At 40.6% G+C, this 23993-nt stretch overlaps 4 protein-coding genes and 1 long non-coding RNA gene across 8 annotated transcripts in view; 2 read left to right on the top strand and 3 right to left on the bottom strand.

The window, feature by feature from the left end:
* Positions 1-11984, top strand: part of LOC143894438 (zinc finger protein 862-like) — a 31509-nt gene extending 19525 nt beyond the window's left edge. The window contains exon 3 of one of the 2 annotated variants that reach the window (XM_077400692.1): positions 11846-11984. The gene's annotated coding sequence lies outside the window, so the exon portion shown is untranslated. The remainder of the gene's footprint in view (positions 1-11845) is intronic. The other variant, XM_077400691.1, reaches the window with a different exon arrangement.
* Positions 9203-19187, bottom strand: LOC143894437 (maestro heat-like repeat-containing protein family member 1). 2 transcript variants are annotated; one of them, XM_077400689.1, is made up of 23 exons: positions 19042-19187; positions 18795-18856; positions 18527-18672; positions 18231-18439; positions 17828-17994; positions 17462-17753; positions 16881-17087; positions 16700-16790; positions 16471-16623; positions 16255-16398; positions 15865-16166; positions 15199-15724; positions 14948-15105; positions 14776-14860; positions 14517-14704; positions 14132-14390; positions 13866-14043; positions 13566-13759; positions 13100-13483; positions 12711-13028; positions 12302-12652; positions 12053-12222; positions 9203-11966 (listed from the first exon to the last, which is right to left on the bottom strand). In XM_077400689.1, exons 2-23 carry the CDS (start codon positions 18835-18837, stop codon positions 11777-11779), a joined length of 4755 nt encoding a protein of 1584 aa, XP_077256815.1. In that variant the 5' UTR covers positions 18838-18856; positions 19042-19187; the 3' UTR covers positions 9203-11776. The 2 variants fall into 2 exon arrangements, with proteins under 2 accessions (XP_077256815.1, XP_077256814.1); XM_077400688.1 differs by having other exon boundaries at positions 18795-19187.
* Positions 19188-20646: 1459 nt separating this feature from the next.
* LOC143894500 (uncharacterized) lies at positions 20647-22016 on the bottom strand. Its single transcript, XR_013256115.1, has 2 exons — positions 21639-22016; positions 20647-20928 (listed from the first exon to the last, which is right to left on the bottom strand). It is a non-coding gene; the product is annotated as an uncharacterized LOC143894500 (long non-coding RNA).
* Positions 20817-23266, top strand: LOC143894498 (calcium and integrin-binding protein 1). Of its 2 annotated transcripts, none has more exons than XM_077400816.1 (7): positions 20817-20951; positions 21898-22120; positions 22227-22290; positions 22403-22437; positions 22564-22811; positions 22882-23080; positions 23161-23266. In XM_077400816.1, exons 3-7 carry the CDS (start codon positions 22240-22242, stop codon positions 23180-23182), a joined length of 555 nt encoding a protein of 184 aa, XP_077256942.1. In that variant the 5' UTR covers positions 20817-20951; positions 21898-22120; positions 22227-22239; the 3' UTR covers positions 23183-23266. The 2 variants fall into 2 exon arrangements, with proteins under 2 accessions (XP_077256942.1, XP_077256941.1); XM_077400815.1 differs by having other exon boundaries at positions 22205-22290.
* A 461-nt stretch (positions 23267-23727) lies between these two features.
* LOC143894499 (oligosaccharyltransferase complex subunit OSTC) overlaps positions 23728-23993 on the bottom strand; it is a 1167-nt gene continuing 901 nt past the window's right edge. Inside the window, exon 4 of the mRNA XM_077400817.1 lies at positions 23728-23983. Within this exon, the coding sequence (XP_077256943.1) occupies positions 23965-23983 (19 nt within the window). The 3' untranslated portion in view covers positions 23728-23964. The remainder of the gene's footprint in view (positions 23984-23993) is intronic.

Here is a 23993-nt window from a genome sequence, read left to right as displayed (position 1 = left end):
GAAAACGAAGAAAAAGAAGAAGACCAAGCAAATACTTCCGGTAGCGAAACGCGGCGGTATCCTACCGATTTTGCCGTTATTAGGGGTTCTCGGCTCGTTGGTCGGCGGAGCGGCAGGAGTCGCAAAGGCTGTGAATGACAACAAAGCCGCGCGACGTCAGCTGGAAGAGATGCAACGTCACAATCGCGCCATGGAAGGTCACGGACTTTATCTCGCTCCGTACAAACGCGGACGGGGAGTCTCGAGAAAAAAAAACGTCGAAGGGGCGCTAAAAATTCCCAAGGGTGTAACTACCAATGTGCAACTGCAACAATTGGCAAAACGTATGCGCATTCCATATTTTAGAGGTGTTTTCATGCGCGACTCGTTACCGATCGGCGGCATACGTCAAAACGAGAGCGGTATCGTGAATTTGGATAATACTGATGGACCGGGTACTCACTGGGTGGCGTATGCGAAGAAAGGAGATCGTGCCATATATTTCGACAGTTTTGGCAATCTTCGACCACCGAGAGAATTGGCGCAGTATCTAGAGAACAATGTAATAGAGTACAATCGCACGCCTTATCAGCGATACGATCAGAGCAATTGCGGACAACTGTGTCTGCGTTTTCTACAGTCGGTTGACAATCAATTTAAAGACCGGCGTTACGCTGTTTAATCTCAGTATTCATTCAAACATGTCACTGACATTTACGCTCACCGGCAAGAGCAGCATCCTCGCGGTAAGCTACTTTCCCGCCGTGGATTTGAGCGATGGCGATTACGAGCTCGGTCTAACAGATTTTGAAACCTATCACACGATACCGAATGTAAATTCGTCGAACAATAAATTCTACTATGACGACGACAACAAGGAGATTACCATTCCCGAAGGATCGTACGAACTGCGTGATATAGACATGTATCTGAAACGCGCTCTTTTATGGGACCCATCCAATAATGTCTCGACAAACGAAGATGAACCGCACCCATTAATTATTATTCGGGCTAATAACAATACGATGAAGAGCGAGATCAAATGTGCTTATTGGATGAATTTCACAAAACCGAACAACATTGGATCGCTGCTGGGATTTTCAGCGAATCGCGTGCTGGAGCCGCGACAATGGTACGAATTGAATGTTCCTATAAATATCATCAACGTAAACATCATTCGCATAGAGTGCAACGTGACCGCGGGTGCGTACAGCAACGACAAGTACGTGCACACGATACACGAGTTTTCACTGAGTGTGCCTCCAGGATATAAGATATCGGAAACGCCGGCACGAATCATTTACCTTCCGATCATCGTACGGAGCATTTCGGACTTGACGCTTCGCGTCGTGGATCAGGACGGTCGATTGATTGATTTTCGCGGAGAAGAGATCACCGTTAGACTGCATGCACGAAGACGACAGCGGTAACGTGAGATGCTCGTACTGAACGAAGCTGAGCAGGTGCAACAGACGAGAAACAAGAAGACAATTCGATCGCCAAAGAAGAAACTCACTGCGTCGAACGTTGAATTTTTGAAATCATTGGGTTTCGTCGTACGAAGTGGCTAATATCTTAAACATTGGAGGTGACCCAATTTTTGACGACAGCGTCGTCAAGATTGAGACATACACGTACAATCCGTACGCCAACACAACGTTTGGACATAACAATGAGATAAGAATACCTATACAACAGCAGGATTTATACACGTTGCCGTGTGAAAGCTTTCTCTACGTTGAAGGAAGATTGACGATAAAGAGAAGGAATGACGAGTCTCAGGCAACGCTTGCAAATAATTGTGCGGCGTTCATGTTTGATGAAATTCGATACGAGCTCAACGGTGTGGAGATTGATCGCAACAGAAACGTTGGAATAACCAGTACCATCAAGAACTACGTATCGCTATCGTATAACGATTCTCAAATCTTACGGAATGCTGGATGGGACGTTACATCGAGCATACCTGAAGGATACTTTAACTTTTGCGTACCGCTCAAGATGTTGCTAGGCTTTTGCGAGGATTACAAACGCGTCGTTGTTAACGCTCGTCACAAATTAATTTTGATACGAGCGCGTAGCGATAACAATTGCATTGTAGGAAATCCGGCGACGGAGCCGGAAATTGAATTGTTTAAAGTACAGTGGAGAATGCCTCACGTCACATTAAACGAGGTCAATAAGCTATCCATGCTACGGGCTTTGGAAAGCGGACGATATCTTAGTGTTAGTTTCCGTTCGTGGGATCTGTACGAGTACCCAATGTTGCAGAGCACGACCAAGCATTCGTGGGCCGTCAAAACGGCGACTCAGCTGGAGAAGCCGCGGTACGTTATCTTTGCGCTGCAGACCGGCCGCAAGAATATCATGTCGCAAGATGTTAGCGTATTCGATGACTGTAACTTGACCAATGTGAAACTTTATCTAAACTCGGAATTTTATCCGTACGATGACTTGAATCTAGATTTTGGCAAAAATCGATACGCCGTCCTTTTCGATATGTACGCGCGTTTTCGTAAAGCTTATTACGGATACGACAGCTTCGATACGCTTTGCAGCGTGTATACATTCCTAACGGAAGGACCTTTTGTCGTCATTGATTGCTCGCGACAAAACGAATCTGTCAAGAGCGCCACCGTGGATGTGCGAATAGAATTTGATTGTAAAGAGAATGTACCGGCAAATACTACAGCCTATTGTCTCATCTTGCATGATCGTGTAATCGAATACTGTCCGTTGTCGAACGTAGTGCGCAAAATCATGTAAATTGCGATATCAGCAGATATTGCGATATAAGAGATACATATGTAGCGCGATAAGATACAGATTGCTTCGTCGTTTCATTATGATCGTACCAACGTTTGTCGATCTGCAAAGATTCACCGTCGGGATGAAATTTGTCGTAAAGGAGGTGGCGGTGCTGAGAAACGGGACCGTTTTGGCCCATTATATTTTTACATGTCCCATGCCATGGAGTCTCCTCGCGAAATCCGATAAGTCATGCGCTTCCTGGTTGATTGCAAATCACCATGGACTTCGATGGCAGGATGGAAACGTGCCGTACAGCATGGCGAAACACCTAATTACATCAGCCGTGGTTGGAGAGGGTGACGAGACGTCGACTCTTGTGTACGTCAAGGGATCCCAGAAACGAGAATGGCTGGTGGATCTGCTTGAGAATAAAGCGAGAAGACATCTAAAAATTGAGACTTTGGATGCAGATTACGAAGATATCGAATCTTTAAATAATCTAGATGTTACTAATACTGTAAGATGCGGAAAACATGTTAAGAATTGCGCATTACAAAATGTATTAAAAATATTTAACTGGTGGTCGCGACACCAGAAAAAAATATGATTTTTTTGAAATAAACTATATATGTATATATAAACGTTTTATTTTATTTTCCCACATACTTTGTAGTATAATATAGATGTTTTAAGTGCATGATAATTGTTTTAAAGATGTTTTAGTTGTTTGATAGTTGTTTTTAAAGATGTTTTAGATGTTTCATAGCGGTTCAATAGCTGTTTTAGTTGTTTGATAACTGTTTAAGAGCTGTTTGAAAGCTGTTTATAGCGGTTCAATAGCTGTTTTAGTTGTTTGATAGCTGTTTTTAGCTGTTTCATAGCGGTTCAATAGCTGTTTGATAGCTGTTTTAGTTGTTTGATAGCTGTTCAAGAGCTGTTTGATAGCTGTTTTAGTTGTTTGATAGCTGTTCAATAGCTGTTTGATGGCTGTTTTTAGCTGTTTAAAAGAAGTTTGATAGCGGTTCAATAGCGGTTATACAGATCGCAGTTATACTGATAGCTGTTTTTAGCTGTTTAATAGCTGTTTAATAGCAGTATTACAGATTAAACCATTGAAAGTTAATGGTGCGATATCGTTTTCGAGAATATGTCTTGCGGTGACTTCATCGCACACGTGCAAAACTGTACATCGTAGATTTTTCGCAAGGCGCATCCGTACGGATGCTGAGATCATTGTGAAATTAGATATGATAAACAAACGCTGTGACAATAGTGAGATGTAGAAGGATGAATTTGAAGGTATGCTCAGTAGTTGTGGATTGGAAGTAAGAGTCGGTTGACGTGCTTGATCGTGCGGCTTATACAGACAATTGGTTTGCCATCTTAAGCTGTATATCAAAGCCCACCGATATGAGCGAGTACGCAAAACTTTGCAAACCAGTGTTCTATCCTGAAGGGAAACCGATCGTGAAAATCAACGATCCGTTCGTGAGGAATGGGGATCCGCGGACCGTCGATGTAACGAGATATCAGATCCGTCGGGAAATCGGAATCGCCGATCTCCGATCGCATCGGAAGTTTCTCGAATTTTATGAATGTCGTGAAATACTAATGTGGCAGGATTTTGATGATCATGAAATGTTTAAAAGAGACATTGTATGAAGCGAAGAGAGAGGCCGCATATATATGTGTTTGTAGATTTTTTCCTGGGAAGCATCCGTCGCGAAATCGGAATCGCCGATCGCCAATCGAACTGGATGTTTCTCTATTATCAAATATATTGGAAAAGAATAGAAGACGGTCGAGAAGACGGTAGAGAATATAACGTCTAATTGATTTAGACGCGTTAGTGCAACACCGCGATTTCATCATTAAAGTAAAAAATGGATTTCGAAGAATTGCAGTTTGAAGGACATGATATGGAAGTTGAAGCAAACGATGAAGAAATGGAAGTGTCTGGAAAAATATTTTAAGTGTATATTATTTAAAATTAAGAAACCTATACTGCTAAGAGATTAACAATAAGTGTAACAATAAGTGTAACAATAAAAAGACAATCAATGTTGTGTCACACACAGTGCGGAAGGTGACTCAAGAGCCGGGGGTTTTAGGTTGAAATCAAGCGGTGGTAAGCAATTTTTCTATTTGTAGTTTTTGTATAATTTCTGAACGAGAACGCGAACGGGGGAGAGAGAGACCGCGCGAATGAGAAGACGCGCGCGAACGGGGGCCGAGAACGCGCGAACGGGAGAGAGAGACCGCGCGAACGAGAAGACGCGCGCAACCGGGGGCCGGGGGAGAAACATCTACGATGGAGAGATAACGCGAGCGGGAGCGTGTGACGTCACGCGGACTCCGCGGCGCGGCGAAACGCGGACCCCCTCGCCCCGCTCCGCGGCGAAATTCTCTAGATTCGTCATTTTATATTCTACTAATGATGCATCGTTTGCTTATCGTATCTAATTTTATCTCAGCAGCCGTACATCGGCGCTATTTGCAAAATTTGCAGTTTTGCACGTGTTCGATGAAATCATCGCGAGACATGTCGCGACATGTTCTTCAAAACAATAACGCTCCATTGAATTATGCGAAATTGCAAATTTTGCAGTTTTGCACGTGTTCGATGAAATCATCGCGAGACACGTATGCTCTTGAAAAGAAATCATATTTGATGCCCGATGAGGTGATCTCATCACGAATGTTCTTGACAAAGATATCACATTTAAAGTATATGTGGATTGTGGTGGTGGTCACCATGCAGCAGCCGTACATTGGCGCTATTTTTGCAAGATTTGCACTTTTGGGTATGTATAAATGATCTACGAGTATTCTAGAGCGCAGTCAAGAGTTCGATACGGTTCGAGTACGTCGCAAACAGCCTCCAGATACGATGAACGCTCACGGTGCGAACTTCTACGTTCTGATTCAGGACGGAACGTGCGAAAAACAGCACAATGAGTAAGTACCGCTAATTTTCATATATACTTGTGCAAAAAAAACTTTTATAAACATATAATTGTATTTTTTTCAGTTTTGATAAACCCCGCTACACGCCACGTATTTTGGGAAGAAGATTTGCCTTGACATCAACAGCGTATAAATTTTTGGATGTTGGAATCAACGCGGGACCTATGTCCTCTGTGGATATACTTATTGGCGATAACCGAGGCAATCGGATAATTCTGCCACATGCAACGTGGGTGACATTCATCGAGAAACATGCAGATATACAGCGACTCGTGCAGTCATCGGCACCATCATCGCTAACGTTTCGCGATCTGGAGCTTGTTAAAATACGTGACGCAGATATTGTAAAACTGACGTCATGCGGCACCAGCTTGTACATGAAACCGTCAACAGTACTCTTTCTGTTCGAACTAGAACATTGCGTCGAGAACGTGTATTTTCAACTATGTCAAAATGTTCACGGCGTAAGTGAAAAATTCAAACAGTTTGTAACAACTTTACGTCAAAATTGTATCACCGATAAATGTAACGCAGTTACAATCTTGCGTAAAATTTATGATGAAAATTCGATTATTGATTGCGAACTGTTGGCCTACGCTTTAGATACTATTGTGTATAATGCGCTACATGACAAATAAATGTATATAATATGGTTAAAAAGTTTTTCCTTTTCATTTACCATTCATCCCATTTCCTGTCATAAAGCTGTCTTCGTTTATCGTTTACTTAAATGTAATATTAAAAATTAAATATTGCGAAGATCTGAACGATTAAATATCGTTGGCGAAGAAAAGATACGCGATCGCGAGCGAGAACGCGCGAGGGAAAGAGACCGCGCGAACGAGAAGACTCGCGCAAATGGGGGGGGGGGAACACCGCGCGAACGAGAAGACGAATGGGGGGACGGGAAAGAAACATCTTCGAGGGGGAGATAACGCGAGCGTGCCGTGTGACGTCACGCGGACTCCGCGGCGCGGCGAAACGCGAACGCGGGTCCCCTCGCCCCGCGGCGCCCGAAAACGCGAACGCTCCGCGACGCGGCGAAAACGCGGATCCCCCCTCGCCCCGCGGCGCGGCTGAAACGCGGTCGCCCCGCGGCGCCGGAAAACACGGCGCGGCAAAAACGCGGTTCCCCCTTCCCCTCCCCCGCGACGCCTGAAAAACGCGGTTACCCCCTCCCCCTTCCCCGCGGCGCCCAAGAACGCGGTTCCCCCTTCCACCTGCCCCGCGACGCCGAAACATGCGGGTCCCCCCTCCCCCTCCCCCGCGGCGACAAAACACGCGGTTCCCCCCTCCCCCGCGGTCCCTCCGCCCGCGGTTCCCCCCGCCCCTCACCCCCCCTCATTGCTCCATGGATAGAACCGGCCTACCTTACCTACTGACAAGAATATTTACTTTTGCAATCCTGCACGGAGTGTTTGGTACTTAAGCAATTAAAACACCTTTTGTGTTGTTTAATGATCTCTCGACGCTGACTCGCATTCTTGCTTATAAACGATGGACACAGATTTATGAAGTGTGACGCTTTACATAAAGGACACGGAGTCGAGTAGTTGGCGGAGGCGTTCGCGGCGTGCACTCGCGACGAGTTCGCAGATTTCGACGCGGTTTTGCTTGAGGAACCGATCGCACAGTCTTCGAGCGCGCGGGTACGAGATTTGAGAAACCGACAAAGGTCTTCGTATGATTGCAGATCATCGGTATCGCTCGATTTTACACTCCACGCTTTACGCGTTATCGGATCTAATTTATGTACGATGAGGTGAACGAGAACATCGTTCCACAATTCATCAGGTCGGCGCTTTAGATTTTTAAGAGAAGCTACCGCAATACTGACTTTATCGTACAATGTCTGTAAATCCGAAGCAGACTCGCGCGTGATTTTCGGTAACTCAATTAGAGTAGAAAGATGCAAATTAAGAAACCTTCGTTTGTGCTCGTACCGCGCGATGAGAGCTTGCCATGCAATGGCGAAATTATCCGCGGTAATCGAGATATTTGCGATGCACTCGGCCGCGCGACCCTTCAAACATGAAGCGAGAAAATGCATGCGCGCGAAATCATCGTGATCTTTGTTATTCTTAATTAACGCGGTGAATCTATCGCGAAACGTCTCCCAGTCGTCGTAGTCGCCATCGAACGGAGGCAATTTAATCGGAGGCAGATGTGAGAGAGAGAACGCCGATACCGATAAGTTCGATCGCGAACTCGAGAAAATAAGGTTCAGACTCACGACCGGCTCCAATTCCTCCAGGCACTCCGTCATGTAGTCGAGGCCGTGTTGATAGGCTGCGAGAGTTGTGTCGAAGACGTTGTCCTGGAAGTAGCTCAGGGCTGCTCGGCTCGATTCAGGAATCCGATGCAGGAGATCGGCGTGGCCGTCGAAGAACGGAGCCCAGAGCTCCTTTAGAGATTGAATGCGGGAACGCACCTTCGCCGGGGTTAAGTTCCCCTTTCCGATTTTCTTGAAATTATCGAGATAACGCTCGATCGAACGTTGAAGCTGCAACTGTTTCCCGAGATGCTCGGACATGGTGACGAATATGCACACTTGTCACACACTCGACCCTCCACACGCTTCTATCCGGCTCGAAGGACCAAAATGTTCGGGCGTCGCTTTCCGACGGTCGCCCTGAATCTGGATTCCGCTCAGAGTTGAGCGAGAAACGTGGATAACGCGAGTCGTAAATTCGCGGGAGGAATGAGGATTAAAGCACTCGGAACACAGATTGCACAAAGAAATATATAGTCTTTATTTCAAGAACGGAAAAGACGCGAGGGGGAACAACGGATCGTGCGCCGCGGATTCGGAAATCTTCTGAGTCGTTCGTACTTGTCTGCCAGGTATCGCGAACGGAAATCTTGTCTCGACTTCTCGCATCGAAGCCTCTCGCGGAGCGGAGATCTTGTACGCGTCGAACGGAAATCTTGAGCGCGCGGCAGAAGAACGATCGCGAGCGGAGCACGACCGGAAGTTTTCGGACCCCTCGCTAAGTAGTACACTTGATGAAAAAATATAAGTAACTTAGATCCGCACTTTGAGACGAAACGCGCGAGTAGCGATTCAAGCAGCGATTTAAGAGAGAGAGAGCCGTGCTGTCTTTAGACGAGGATTGATACGCGACGACTTTCGGCTATAAGTTCTGGCCCACGACTTGAGGCTAGGAATCCTCAGCAACGACTGACTGTCCGGCGAGCGAATTCGCCGTTTACTCAAGAGGGCTGTTTTTCAGGAACGAACGCGCGATGAGAGCTGAATCGCTATTCGTCCGTATGGTCACATCACGCGTCACAACAGCCGTTTCCGTGCTTCGACAAATAAGGGAGCACTCTCGTAACGCGTGATCGCGATCGATGGGCTTCGAGGGCGCGGGGATCGCGGGGAACGTATGTTTCGCACAAGTTCGACAGAGCTCGAACCACATAAACATCGGACACTCAGGTAACACGCCTTTTTTAAAAGTGGATAGAGCTGATGAAAGGAAAGTGTGAATAGAGCGTAAAATATTGTTATAAGAATATATATTAAAAATTTGAAATATTTTTCACATAGCCGTTTCTACTAATTATACATCATCACATATATTATTATGTATCTATTACTATATACAAGTTATGTATGAATTCAGTGTTTATACGCTAAAACAAGTGCCGTTTTTTTCACAGCTACGTAGATTACGCTCTGTAACCGATGTTTCAAATATTACATTTTATATCTATCATTCACCGACTATGCAAACCAGATATTTTGCATTTATATCAAGAGTATAAATATGAGAAGAACTATATATAAATATTAATATCAATATTAATATTATTTGACATAATTAATTTGTTGGAAGTTTCATAAGTCTAGCGCATTCGAGGTGTCTAATATTTTAGTAGATTGCTACAGAGATTTGCTTTTACAAGTCGAGGAGGAAATCGACAACATTATCGCAACCACAATGCTCGATTATAGCTCACGATACTTTGGAACGACTATGCTATGCAAAATGTCCTGCATTCAATGCACTGTGGGAGCCGAGGGATATGATCGGTATCAATGTAAAAGTAACAGAGAAAAAACGTATTTTCTTGGAGACGAATATCTGGAGAGCACAATCAAGTAATGATTTGTAACAAGATCAACTAATTTCCACACATATTCGATTCTGCACACACATATTTGTACATAAATTCCTAGAATTTTAATCTCGATTTAGAGAAAGGCCAAGAAGGTATATGGCGTTGGGTGTAAGTTTAGATGATGTGCGAGATAAAGATGAAAGAAAATTATTAATCGACTTTATATACAAAACAACGATAAATCAAGCGGCAAGGGAAGTTTGGGGTGACTTTAAAGTTCAACGTTCTTGCTTATCGAAAAGACACATAGAAGAATCTGAAAAACCCATATCATTCTTACTACAGTATGCTACATTGTAAATTTTTACGTTTTATAGTAATTAAACAGATCGACGTAATTTACAGTCGACTGATCAACAAATAATATCTCGTTTGCCGGCGAGATTTCACCGAGCTGCTAAGAAATGGGATAGCATGCAAAGTCGTTCCTTTCTCGTGGATGATACTTGTTATGATAAAAAAGATAAAACTCGAAAAGAAAGAACCACGTGCATATTATATTTTTCATAGGAAAATATCTTATATGATGATTTGAAAATTCTTTTATAGTGGGTCACAGATGCATGCAAAGAAATATCAGAAAAAAAGCACACGATAAGAGGAAATTAATTAATAAAAATAAATTAAGTATTACTTATGACAAGTTGCCTTCATCGTATACAGGATATGGACCATACATTGCGTACGGAGTGCCGATAGAGAAAAAAGAAATTTGTTAATTAGTCGATTAACAATAACAATATATAAATTCATTTACAAGTATGTTTTGCCTCATGTTAATAAATCAATTGTCTATGTATACATTCTGTCTAACAAAACAATTATAATAATTACAATAAAAAATGTTTTTTATTTTATAATGATATGGCCTCTAAATAAATTAACTGTTAAAAATCTACAATATCACAAGAATAAAAACGTAACTCTAGGGCCTGGTTTTCCATTCGAAAGTAAATATATCTAGTCATATTACTTTTACTTGAAGATTAACTTTCAAGTTAGTTGTTATTGCGTTTTTCAATTTATTGTTATTGGTTCATCAATCTTCAATAAACCTTTACCCATAAAAAAATTTCTGATGTTGGTATTACAACTCAGAAAAAAACTATAGTTTATGTAATATAGTTATCTATAGTTCACTCAACATTTACTATAGATAAATACAATAAATCAAGAATAATGTTGAAAATAAAAGTTTCAAAGTTTTAAAGTTTTAAAAAAGTCGTGAAAGCAAAAATCGACGATACAAAAGAATACCATAAATAATTACAGAGGATTTGTTACACGTAAGCTAACGATAGTTACAACGAGAGCATGGAAAAAAGTTTGACCACGAGAATGCAAGTAATGAATATAACGGCGGTATTGATATGCTGTAGAATTACAATGTTAACAAATCGATTTATTTTGAAATATCAGTCCTCGGACTAGCTATTGCGATTAGAAAGAAAATATTAATAATATTAATATTAATTTATATACATTGTTCTGTCTTTCGTCTGTTTCGAACTCGACTTTCGAAATTTAGGAAAGAATTGATCGAGATCATATAATTTCTAATTTATTAAAATAATTCGATCCACGCGCCGAAATATTTTAAATCTTATTTCTTTTACCACTGCTATAAACGTTTACATCAAAATTATCATACAAAAAACTCAAATTCTATATATTTACTTCAGCATAAGAGCTATAAGATGGATTATGATCTTCTAGTAAACATAAAACCAGAAGTTAATCAGTAAATTTTCTGATATTAAAAGGTAGCATTAGGAAACTATTAGTTTAGTGATCAACCATGAATTGAAAAACGCAATTTTTATTTTAAACTTTAGGTTAAGCCTAAACTACAAGTTAACCAGAGAATGAAAACTGGGCCTTGAAAAGGTTTAGAAAGTGAAGTAAAAAACTTCTCGAACAACCGAAACGAATCATTGAAATATTACCTACGCTAAAGTGTAAAGCAAAATGAAAGGGCTTGCGACGCATGCATTCTCACAATACTTTCTTTATCACGTAGGAGTTGTAACAGTCTTTGTACATCTTCGGGCCTCGGGGAATCGAATAATCCTAAGAGCAGCGCGGACGTGGCTCTGGTGTGATAATTCTCTGATTTAGAGTATCCGCGGACAACGGCGTTTCTGGCAGAGACAACAAAGCTTAGAGTACGTATCTATTTTTTATATTTTATTAAATTAGAAAATACATTACGGTATTGTATATTTACCTTAGTTCTTCTGCTCTTTGTGGAAATTCCTCTTTCAAACAGTTTATCAAATCCTTGGAAAAATCCTCAAAGCTGAAGTTGGCTTTTGGTCCCAAATTAATACGTATCACATTCGATAATCTCTCATTCTGCACCATACTTGCAGTTTTACATAAAGTTTCCTGTGCAGTCTGTTGCATAAGCAACATAAGTAAACATCCGAACATGTAATTGAGTAACACATTTTACAATGACGCGATATAGACGTACCTTAACTACTGTTATATTCGAATCTTCCAGTCTTATAATTAGAGATGGCAAACAGCCAAGAAGATGATCGATTAAATCATCATCCGGCGATGTAATTGATCTCCGCCAATTGGTAGCTATCGCGCCCAGAGCGCCTATGGCAGCAAGCTTCATCTCAGTGTTTTCTTTCTCGAAAAACGGTTTCAAGGCCAGCACTACTCGGGGGCTGACAGGCCTCTTGTATTGAACCGATAACAACACCGAGAGGCCGCGTAACGATTCGAGTACTACTTCAGCACCGCCTTCCCCACCAGCGGTCTCCTCCAATCCATCGAGTAAGGCTTCCATGCAATTGTCGAAATATTCATCGACCTAAAAGACAATTATTGGTCAATATATGAAAATGCGTATTGAAAAAGAATTACTTTACCTGTCTCGGGTCCAAGTAGGCTATTCTAGCAAGTCCGATGGTAGCAAGCTTTCGCACTAAGGACGATGAATCGGCCTTAGCATCGTGCAGAGTGTTAATTATGGCATCAAGCCATATAGCTCCGCAATCTATTTTGCCAATCAATTCTGAGTAAAAGGTGGCAGCAACCGCTCGCTGTATGGCTATTGTGCTGGTCATTAGTTTGCTCAAGGATTGTGTCATGCTCGACAGAACTTCGTTTCTGGTCGATATACATTTCATCAATGTTCGTACAGTCGATATCAGGTTCTCCTCAGCTTGCATTTCGGAAGCAAATGCCTAAATGCATAAGATACACATTGACTTGAAGTCAAAATGATCGTAAATTTGTAAAACGCTTTGATACGTACAGTCTCTATCGGCAAATTGGATGCAGTATTCGGTTGGATGGCTACCAATATGTTGGTTAATATAGAATACACTTCCGTGTGCGGATTTATCTTCTGTGCCGCTCGATTCGGTACGTATCCGTACTTCGTATTTATCAACGACGCGGGAGCGTCAACGTGCAACCAGCCCGAGAGGTATTTGAGGAGAACTGATAACAAACCCGCTAACTGCTTGCTGGTAATCAAGCTTTCTATGTGCGAAGATTCAAGAAGATGCTTCAAGCCCACCATGGCCGCCAAGGACGGAAGAAATGCGGTATTATTCCGTCCGGAATACGCGGGTGGACTAGCAATCTCAGAGAATAGACTGCTGGATTCGAGTATTATTAGCAACATATCCAAAGCCTGAAATAAAAAAGATCATGATAATGTTATATTTATAACGTAGTACGTTAGAAATGTGTAATTATGTATAAAAAAGACCTACTCGGGGTCCAAGGGAATCATTATTGCCAATTTCTTTCCAGCACAATGCGGTACCTGGATCCAATGGTAATGGCTGAGACAAAAGATGCTCGGTCACTTCTTCCGGATGATGCTTCATCAATGACACTATAGCCACCGTTGCAATGTACCTGCAGCTCGCGTTTTCCATTTGTCTCATTTGTGTAATGATACTCTCTGCAACAATATAAATAGCAAAAACATTCTGTCAGCAATATATTGTAAAATTGGATAAAGATTTTTAAGTGATGATTGATGACAGGATAATTTGCACTTTACACACCGACTAAGCAAACATCGGTCCTGGATATCTCCGATCCTTTAATTTGAAAATGTTGCGAGAGAGCTATTCCTGCTACCAAGCCCGATTCTCCATAGAATAGCAAGCCTTCTATCAATCCCTCCGCTAAGCTAACTATCTCGCCGTTGGGGATTTTCTGCGATACCGCACTAGCCAGTCTCTGTTTACAATAAATTATATCTTACAGTTAAGCTTTCATTGAAATTATTATCGCGATAAGATTTTTTGCAACATTCAATTATACTAACTTGTACAGCTCCATAGGATACCGATGAATCTTCGATCATAAGTTCTTTCTTTATTTGTTGTACGTCTTCACTCAAGGTATTATCAGGTAATGTATGCCGATGACGGGCTGCAATGTTCAAAGTGAGAAGCATGCAGTCTATCGCCAGTGGTCTCAACGCGAATTCTGTGTCCGCACACCAGCATAAAGTTCTTCCTACTAGTTTTCCGGCATCCAACTTGCCGCCTGGATATGTATATTTTAAAGAATTATAATAAGACCTGTAAAAGAGAGCACACGTTACAAATCTATAAGATATATATTGTAAAATAAGGATATATATATATATATATATATATATATATATATATGTGTAATTGTATTGTAATATGAATTGTAATAATTACTGGAGCACCGTATGCAGTACCAACAGAGTAGTTTTTCTCTCCACATTCGACTTGGACTGCATCCAAGGTAGCAATATGTCAACTAACTCAGCTAACGCATCTGCTGAATCGGATACAATTTCGCTGGACACGGTCCCCAACTCATCCACAACTTGTTGCATTATTTCCGGATGTAATTGTAAAGCAATCTAAGACAAAGATATTAATTAATCATCGAAAACAATCGACAAATATGACACGGTAATCTTAATTTTGGTACCTCCGAACTGGCACTAATTGTCTTATCCAGTACTGCGCTGAGGAAGATCTCTCTTTCCTCATTATTTAATGCTGGCGGTATACGTCTGTGAAAATATAAAAAAAATATATTTATTTATACATTTGTGTTCATTGTGTAATATCGAATAAATACATTGTTAAGCAAAACGTACATTAAAGAGTTTGCTGCTTTCAGTACCGCCGGATAGAGTTGCAACGGTCTGTATCCAGTTGACGACTGCAAAATTCCCAACAGAGTTGCCAGAGCAGTAGCCTTTACGCGTAGGCCTTTAGATTCGGACAATCTGGTGGGATGAACAGCCTTGGCCACCTACAAATAAACAAGTAGAGAATATTTCACATCTTATGTATATGAGTTCAATTAAAGACTTGTATAATCGTTTATTAAGATTAAATTAATTACTTGTTCCAAGACTAACAATCCCGCTTCCTTCGTAGACAGTTCCTTACATTCGTGCAACTGTTTAATAGTCCAAGGTAACACATGCTTTTCGAACATGGGGAAAAGTTCTTGCGGATCCCCCTTCTGAGCAATTTCGGCGTAGGAATTCAATAAACCCGCTTTTGCAGCCTCGGCGGTAGCAGCAGCCTTTGTGTCCTTCACGAAACCTAGCAACCTCACAGGGGCCTTCCTGGCATCCTCGACGGTGCAAAACTCCTCCATTAATTTCAGCACGATAATTAGATGCCGTTTGGCGCAGATGCCGACCGCTCGCGCGAATTCCTTGGTAGTGCCGTGAGAACGCGCGAGTTCGACGAGTAGGGTGATGTGAGCGTTGTTATTGCACGTAGATGCCAAAAGCAGCGCAACACCCGGTGTGTTTGCCTTCAAAGCGAGTTCGTCAGCGAGCTTTGCGCCCCATGACTCTCCTTCTAGTTTTACGCTCTCTTCTAACCACTCTACTACTTTTTCTTCCCATATTAAATCCCTAGAGATTAGAAGGCAAATTAAAGGTAACGATATAATATGTATATAATAATATTTTAGACGATATAATATAACAATATATACATAATTAAAATAAACAAATTAAATTAATTTATACAAAATCTGTACAAAAAATATTACCATTGCACGTCATCTTTCACTTCTTTAGAGTTTTTTCGAGAGCTTCTTTGCTCATCTTGCAAGAGTTCCTGTGAAAGTTCCAGTAGCTTCTCATCCCAATAAGATTTTACTCTGTGTCCTACCAAAGGTGCTGCCGATCTTAAAAAAGCCACTATTGCGGATCGATTAGCCGGGTTGCTTAACAATTCCAGGCATCTGCCTAAGACTTTTGTTCCAGGAAAGTCCCTTTCATTTGTTGAAAAATTTTCATCGCGTATTATTTTCGCCGCTAATGGAGATAATGAACGTAGTACGGATGTGACCTACAGTCAGAGAGAAGAACAGTAATTCAATACAGGCATTAAACTTAACATATGATGAGTATCTCAGGCAAATAGAATTGTTACTTACGGATGCTATGCAAGCTGAGTCCAGTAATGCGCTTATCAAACACGGCCACAGCCAAGATTCGACACCGTCAACTGTCGTTGCGAGCAGATACAAAGCTTCAGAACATGCCTCCATATCGTCACTCTTTATTTCACAGTGTGACACCTATTTTAACAAAATGAAATTAATTTCCCAATTATATTTCTCTAATTTTACTTTGGGCGTTGTTTATGTTACCATATAGCGAACAAATCTAGCTCTCTGTGACGGCAAAAGAGGGAATGTCGGCCGAGCCGCTAGTGCCACTATAGCACCGATCATTTGGAGCGCACCATTCTCCCCGAGAGATTCCTGCAGGCTAAGTGCAATTCTCTGTAGAGATCCATCATCCTAATAAAACAATATGCATATCAATTGTTAATTAATACTTAAACGAACTTGTTAATAAAATCAGATATTTCCGTACCTCTGGTGGAAGAGTGTTTATGAGGTGTCTGAGGACTACTAAAGCACGAGCGCGTTGATTAGCGACTGGTGACTTCAACTGCTGCAAGATTCTGCAAAAAAGCAAAAAATTTCAAAAATTAATTTAATTAAATTTAATTAAATTAAAAATTAATTTAATTAAGTATGAAAATGTCAATTACCTATCGAGACCTTCTTCGGGATACAACACAACCAACGATCTGGAGCACTGCAGCACTTCATAATGTGTAAGAACTGCATCCCGAGCTGCTTCGAAGGGACAAATACTAACGAATTCGGACAGAGTTTGGTGGATATTCTCCATAAATGGGCGGATTGCCTCCTTGTCATTTTCAGTTTCGACAGAACTTAAAATCACAGCTAAAACTCTGTGTGTGAGTGTGAGTGTGAGTGTGAGTGTGAGTGTGTGTGTGTGCGTGTGCGTGTGCGTGTGCGTGTGCGTGTGCGTGTGCGTGTGCGTGTGCGTGTGCGTGTGCGTGTGTGTGTGCGTGTGCGTGTGCGTGTGCGTGTGCGTGTGCGTGTGCGTGTGCGTGTGCGTGTGCGTGTGCGTGTGCGTGTGTGTGTGTGTGTGTGTGTGTGTGTGTGTGTGTGTGTGTGTGTGTGTTAACGTAATAGTATTAATTAAATAAAAAAAGATGAAATTTTCTTTAAACTTAGTAAAGTATTTTAAAAAGTTATATGTCTAATATATAATATACAATGAACAAATAATAAATTTATTGCAAACTATTATGAAACTCACCTCACAGCAGCTAAACGTAGATTTTGCTTCTTACAAAGACTTAAACACACGGGTATTAATTTTACAATTCTGTCGCTATCTTGTTGCACAGGCAGCAAAGGTACCATAGGCACGAATGCCATTAAAATAGTTTCAGTTGATTTGAAATCGCGAGATGTCTTCAACCAGTTATGCGTCAGAAAGTCGAAGACGGAACAAATTTCTTCCACAAATGTCTGTTTAGTAATTCCCAGAGACGAGTCTTGTCCGTTCATTATATAATCGGTTATAGCTTCACAAAACCTGGAAATCACTGGAAACCAAGAAATCAGTAATGCAGAGCTTCATTAATCTTATCAGGAATCATCATAAAATGTATATACTTACTAAAACAAATTGCTTGTTTGAGAACCTCTTCCCGTATCTGATTCAGCATCGGTAACATGATAGTCAACGTTATTTTAACAAACGACAGCATTCCATACGGATTGGCCATCGCGAGCTTCCCTATTGTGAAAATTATCGCAGGATTGGGAATTACTCCGGGTTCCAATCTATAAAATACATATAATAATCAGATACATAAATACAGCAGACCAACATTATACCTTTCTCTGATGAAAAACATTTCTCATATTTTCTCAAAAATTTGGTAAAAATTGACTTATGAAAAATTCTGAATTTTTATAGAAATTCTGATTAATAATATAAAAAATTCTGAGACATTTTCCACCAGGGTTTATAGCGTACTTATCACAAATAAGTTGCAAAAAGTATTATCAGCACTTACTTAGTTAAGAGTCCACCAGTAGCTTGCATGCAGTGTATTTTGCAAAGTTCAATCAACAACTCGGCCGCCTCCTTCTCAGTCTCGCCTATCAACTCGTTTACTGCTATCTCAGCGAGAAACGACACTAAATCTACACTTAAACTTGTAGTCAAGTGTCTGCATATACTAGATATTATGTTCAATAAGGATCCCATGTGCTCTGTGGATATCTTTGAACAGTAAAAATCGCTTAACAATCTGTATCATATATGCAACAATGATGTAATACATGATAGCAATCTCTAATAAAAAATTACCTTCTTATGCATCTCCCAAAAATAAATGGCAGCATGAATGACGATCTCTGGGTTTTTCCGGCTTATTCTTTCAATCGACTCGATCACGGACCGCTTCACATCTTGGTTCTTGTCGTCCAAGGTATCTAATAGGGCTCCGACCACAGCTGAAAATAGATGTTTTAATATTTTGGTCATTTTAAGAAGCAAGAATTTATTAAACACTCTTTAATTGCAAAGTACTTTTGGCACCTTCAGCTTCTAATCGTTTATAATATTTCAAGTTTACCTGGTAACTCGGAATTGCAATTGTTCTCCACTTCCTCCTTCATGTTGACGAAGCGCTAAGTCCTAGCGAGAAATATGTACTTGAAATTTTATTATGTTTTTATTGACAGTAGATTTGCAGGGCCACTTGTCATACGTCGTCTCATACAATGACAAAATTGTTTAAGGTACTCTATCATCCTATGCAATCTATCCTCCACGAATGACGAAGTAAGTTGCGACCTCAGTTGAATTAACATTTACTTAACCATATGATAAATCAAGCAGGTCCAACGCAGTCCGCGAATTAGCACGTGAATTTGCACCAGATCTTCAGATTAGAGACTACATTTTACATATACACAAAGCAAGTATGGAGTATGGAGCTTATCAGGGTTTCGTAGCGCCATCTTAAAAAGAGATAGACAACTAAAGGTGGAAGCACATAAAATTGCAGGAGCCATGAGCACGAATGCAGAAGCCATATGCGCATGCGCTATGGTGTCAGCATACTGCCTATGGCTTCTGAATTTTCAATCTACATACTATGCTTATAGGTGCGTTCCTTTTGGGCGCTCACGCGCTGTAAGCATCGCTCTATCTTTGTTTGATATTCGATGTGCAACGAAGATAGAATGATGCTTACAGCAGCTTACAGCGCGTGAGCGCCCAAAAGGAACGCAGCCTATGTATTTTTATGTAGATTGAAAATTCAGAAGCCTAGCACAGATTAAGGGTCTTAGGGTGCCATTACATGGAGCGCGGAAACGCGGAAACGCGGAAGCGCGGAACAGAATAGTAACTAGATTCCGCGTTTCCGCGAGTTGAGTCCCGCACGTTTGAACGGAAAAGCGGAATCCGCTATTATTACATATGTATGGCTGCGTTTCGATATTCACTGCCAGTACTTAACGCAGCCTATGTATGTACCCTGGCTTGCATATAAGATATACTTCATAATAACCATCAACATGATGTTTGGATCTATAATATTATACTGCCACTTTTATTAAATAATAAAGTAATCGAAGAGTATGTGTAAAAGCTTTTTTTTCAATGTGATTAAACAGCTCCGAAATTTGATGGAGTATACTGTATCCGCGTTGACAACGGATTTTGACGCGTTCGTTCCGCGAGTTTGTTTCTCCTTATATTACATGGAGCACAATTTGCGCGGAAAAGCGGAACAGTATAGTGACAAATAGACATTTGTATTCATTTCTTAAAATTGTGTTCACTTAATTCATTGCAATTTTTATTAATATGCTTATCTTTTCAGCTTATCTATTGAATACAAGCATTTTAATCAATAAATACCGTTAAAAATTAATATTTTATAATTCTCCGTTCCGCTTTTCCGCTCAAAATATGCTCCATGTAATATTAAGGCATTCAAAACAGACGGAACGGATCGACGGAAATCTAGTAAATTTTGTCTTCCGCGCTTCCGCGTTTCCGCGTTTCCGCGTTTCCGCGTTTCCGCGTTTCCGCGCTCCATGTAATGGCACCCTTATGCCCGTATCACACTAGCGATTGGCGATTGCGTTTACGTTTGCGTTTACGTCTTTTGACCAATCAGAAGGTAGCTGCTGGCGATTGCGATTCGCGATTTCCGTTCTGATTGGTCAAAAGACGTAGACGCAAACGTAAACGCAATCGCCAATCGCCTAGTGTGATACGGGCATTGACTTAACCAGCGATTCCATTATCATGGATAAAATTATTAATTTTCCGTCCTTTTGATACACGGAGTGACACGAAGAGAAATTCGAGATAATAAATATCACACAGTCTGAAATTTTGCTGGAAGCAGTTCCGCCAGGGGAGTCGATCAAGTCAGAGTCTGGCCGAAGCCCAAATAACGCAACGGCAGATACTGTACATCGTTTATTAACAATTATTTAACAAGTGTGTCTCAAATACAAAATATACATAGTTTTTTACAGATGAAATCTATGCTCGTAACGATTGCAACTGGTGTGCAAGACGCAAGAAATCGCTGGAGCATTCGGACAGTTCTCCTCTGGATCTTATAGCAGGTTCATGACACTTGAAGGGAGGCTTAAACGGAGACTGGCGGCATGATAGTCATCCCGTTGCATTCAACGGCGATCTTGACACCGATGAGGAAGAAAGCGATGTTCTTCACCACTGACCTGCGAAGAAAAAGCGATTGTTTGTATGAAATATTTACGTACGCTGCAGAAATTGCAGATATAATAATTGAGAATATTCCCAGTAAGAAATCTGTCCCAGTATGACAATAATAGATTAGTAGCAGATTTTTGCTCAGATATTGCAACAGATTTCGGTATCATCTGTGTCTGCCGGCAGAGCCTGTCGATATAATTTGATAGTAGATTTAAAAAAGCTCGGCAACATTATAACATTTTAAACATTTAAATAAATACATTATTAAAATTTTTGCAGATTTTGCTGTTTCTACAATGACTTTGCCATTATATTTTGTTATATTTCTGGTGGCATTCTATCGACAAAATTTGCAGACATCTTCAAAATTTATTCTAGACAGATTTGACTATCCGAATTTGGAACGTAAATTATTTATTAGTGAAACAATTGTGACTTGGAACAGTCGCAACACGAATCCATATTACATGCATGAATTTAAGATGAAGAAAGTAATTCATGATTATATATATATATATATATATATATATATATATATATATATATATATATACAATAGCGGTTTAACTGTTGAAGCGTTAACAATAAAACTTTCGTTCGAAAATTAATACTGGAGCGAAATGAATCCGGCAGTACGAGGTTATGTTCGCCAGGCGCCGTCGAAATTCAGCCCGCGGATCTCCGCGACGAACGACGCGGCTCTTCGTAAACTCACCACTTGAACTGATCATAGTAGATGTCTTTAAGGATCTTTCCGACTTTTTCCGTCGCCATCGTTCGTCTTTTGTCACAAGAACTTGAGTAGCTCCGGGCCGCTCGAGGTTCTCTCGTTCAGAAGTTACGCCTGTTTCCGCCTTTACCACTTTGTGCCACACTTTGCCGATGTGTCTCTTCGTATCTTCTGCACCTTCCCTCTCTCGTCTCTCTTTCTCTTCCACCGAAGGCCGAATGTGTATATCCGTGTCCCGTTTTAGGTGCAGATAAATGGAGCCGAAGTTCGACGGACGTGCACCGTGCACCGGCACGCTCCACGCTGATCAATAAGCAGCGCCCTTTAAAAGCACAATTACATTTGCAAGACAACCGTGACGATCCAATGATTACGAAATAATTAATTGACGAGTCAGTTTCGGAGACTAAAATTTTCTAACTGGCCTTGACAAAGCTACGTTTACAGCTTCAAAACGACTGTAATAGGTTGGATATATCTTACAAATTAGTCATCATTAGTGTTCAATGTTGATTAACGATGACCGCGTTTCTTCATAAAAATAATTGAAGCGTTCGTTGACACGTTGTATAGTTATTCCGCGAGGATGGGTGCAGGAAAGAGTCAATTTACGGAGGAAGAGTTGCAGGACTATCAAGTAAGACTTGTCTGCTTCCTGATAGCTATTATCCTTCGCTTATCTTTATTTCTGACATTTATTTATCCCTTAAGGACTTTTTAATCAAACTGTATTCTTCTTTTGTTAATAGGATTTGACGTATTTCACTAAGAAGGAAGTCTTACAGTGAGTACTATCAACAAGATTGATATTTTTGTCTATTGAGCATAAATTTCTTCATATAATTTATCTTATTGGACTAGACTGTTAATTATTATATTGGCAAAATTGTATTTACTCTTTCTTGAGTAGTGCACATCAGAAATTCAAGGCACTTGCTCCAGAGAAAGTTGGACACAACAAGAATGCTAAGCTGCCAATGTCCAAGATCTTGCAGTATCCCGAATTGAGAGTGAATCCTTTTGGCGACAGGATTTGTAAGGTCTTCAGCTCTAGTCAGGATGGCGACTGTACCTTCGAAGATTTTCTGGACATGATGTCTGTATTCAGCGATGCTGCTCCAAAGGCTGTTAAGGCTGAGCACGCATTTAGAATATTCGGTAAGCCGCCAGTTAATTATTCACGATGTTCTGAAATCCTCTTTTTGGTGACCAAATCTTATTTACGAAGATTTCGACGGTGACGATATGCTCGGTGTGGGAGACTTACGACAAGTGGTCGACAGATTAACCGCGCCCCAGAGATTGAACGATAGCGACATGCAGCAGCTTCTTCAGTATATCCTTGACGAAGCTGATCTGGATGACGACGGAGCACTCAGCTTCGCCGAGTTTGAGCATATTATAGAGAAGAGCAGCGACTTTTCTAAGTAAGACGCTTCGCCAGATCACAATTATAAAATAATAATTTTACTCGCATTCGCCAGTAACGTCAAAATCTTTTTTGCAGGAGTTTCCGCATACGTTTATAAAAGTGAATGTCGTTAATGACGAACCCGCCAATGAAAGACTGAACATTAATCGACATTTAATTATAATAGCAGACATGGGCCTAACGCATAATTTTGAAAAAGGAAAAATCATGATCGTTTGCTGAATGTGCCAGGGCTCTATAATTTGGCCTAAGTCAGATCTTGACCATTTTCAAATTTTTTATTGAGCTTATTTATTTGTAAGATTATAGTAAGACCACACGTAACCACGAATATAGATCTCTTAGTTTAAAAATATCATATAACGCTATAACTAAACTGCTAAACACAGTGATATTATTAAATTAAAACATATATGATGCTCCAATTTAACGAAAAGAAATCACAGTATACAAGCATTTTTAAAAGATATACCTTATGTAATGAAGTTGAATGAATGCCCAAGTTTGATGTCATGTAGTCATCATGTCAACTTGCTCCAGTTGGAAGACAGAAAATTCATTTTTAGTAGAAACTTCCACAGGTATATTTAATAAGCGCATTTAAAAAATACATACCCGTATTGAAATATATTATTTAAAAACTTAGTTCTGACAGTATATATTTATGATTTTGTTTATATAATATAATAAAAAATTATATAACATCTCTTCTTATAAATAATAATAATGCTAAAGCTATCTAGTTTTTTGCTTATTATACTTCATTACAAAAATCACCAATCCACTGTTACAACATCCTGTGTATTGTAACGATATCCCATTCGATATATAAAAACGATAATTCACCACAATATTCATGGAATTCAATCGCGTGTTAACTTAGGACTGCAGATACCCGCTAAAAAATA

Source organism: Temnothorax americanus, unplaced genomic scaffold, assembly GCF_048541705.1.
Source record: "Temnothorax americanus isolate GAGA-0224 unplaced genomic scaffold, ASM4854170v1 Scaffold14, whole genome shotgun sequence".
Taxonomy (NCBI): Eukaryota; Metazoa; Arthropoda; class Insecta; order Hymenoptera; family Formicidae; genus Temnothorax; species Temnothorax americanus.
The sequence above is the reverse complement of the archived record's forward strand: the minus strand, read 5'-3'. Positions and strand labels throughout refer to the sequence as shown.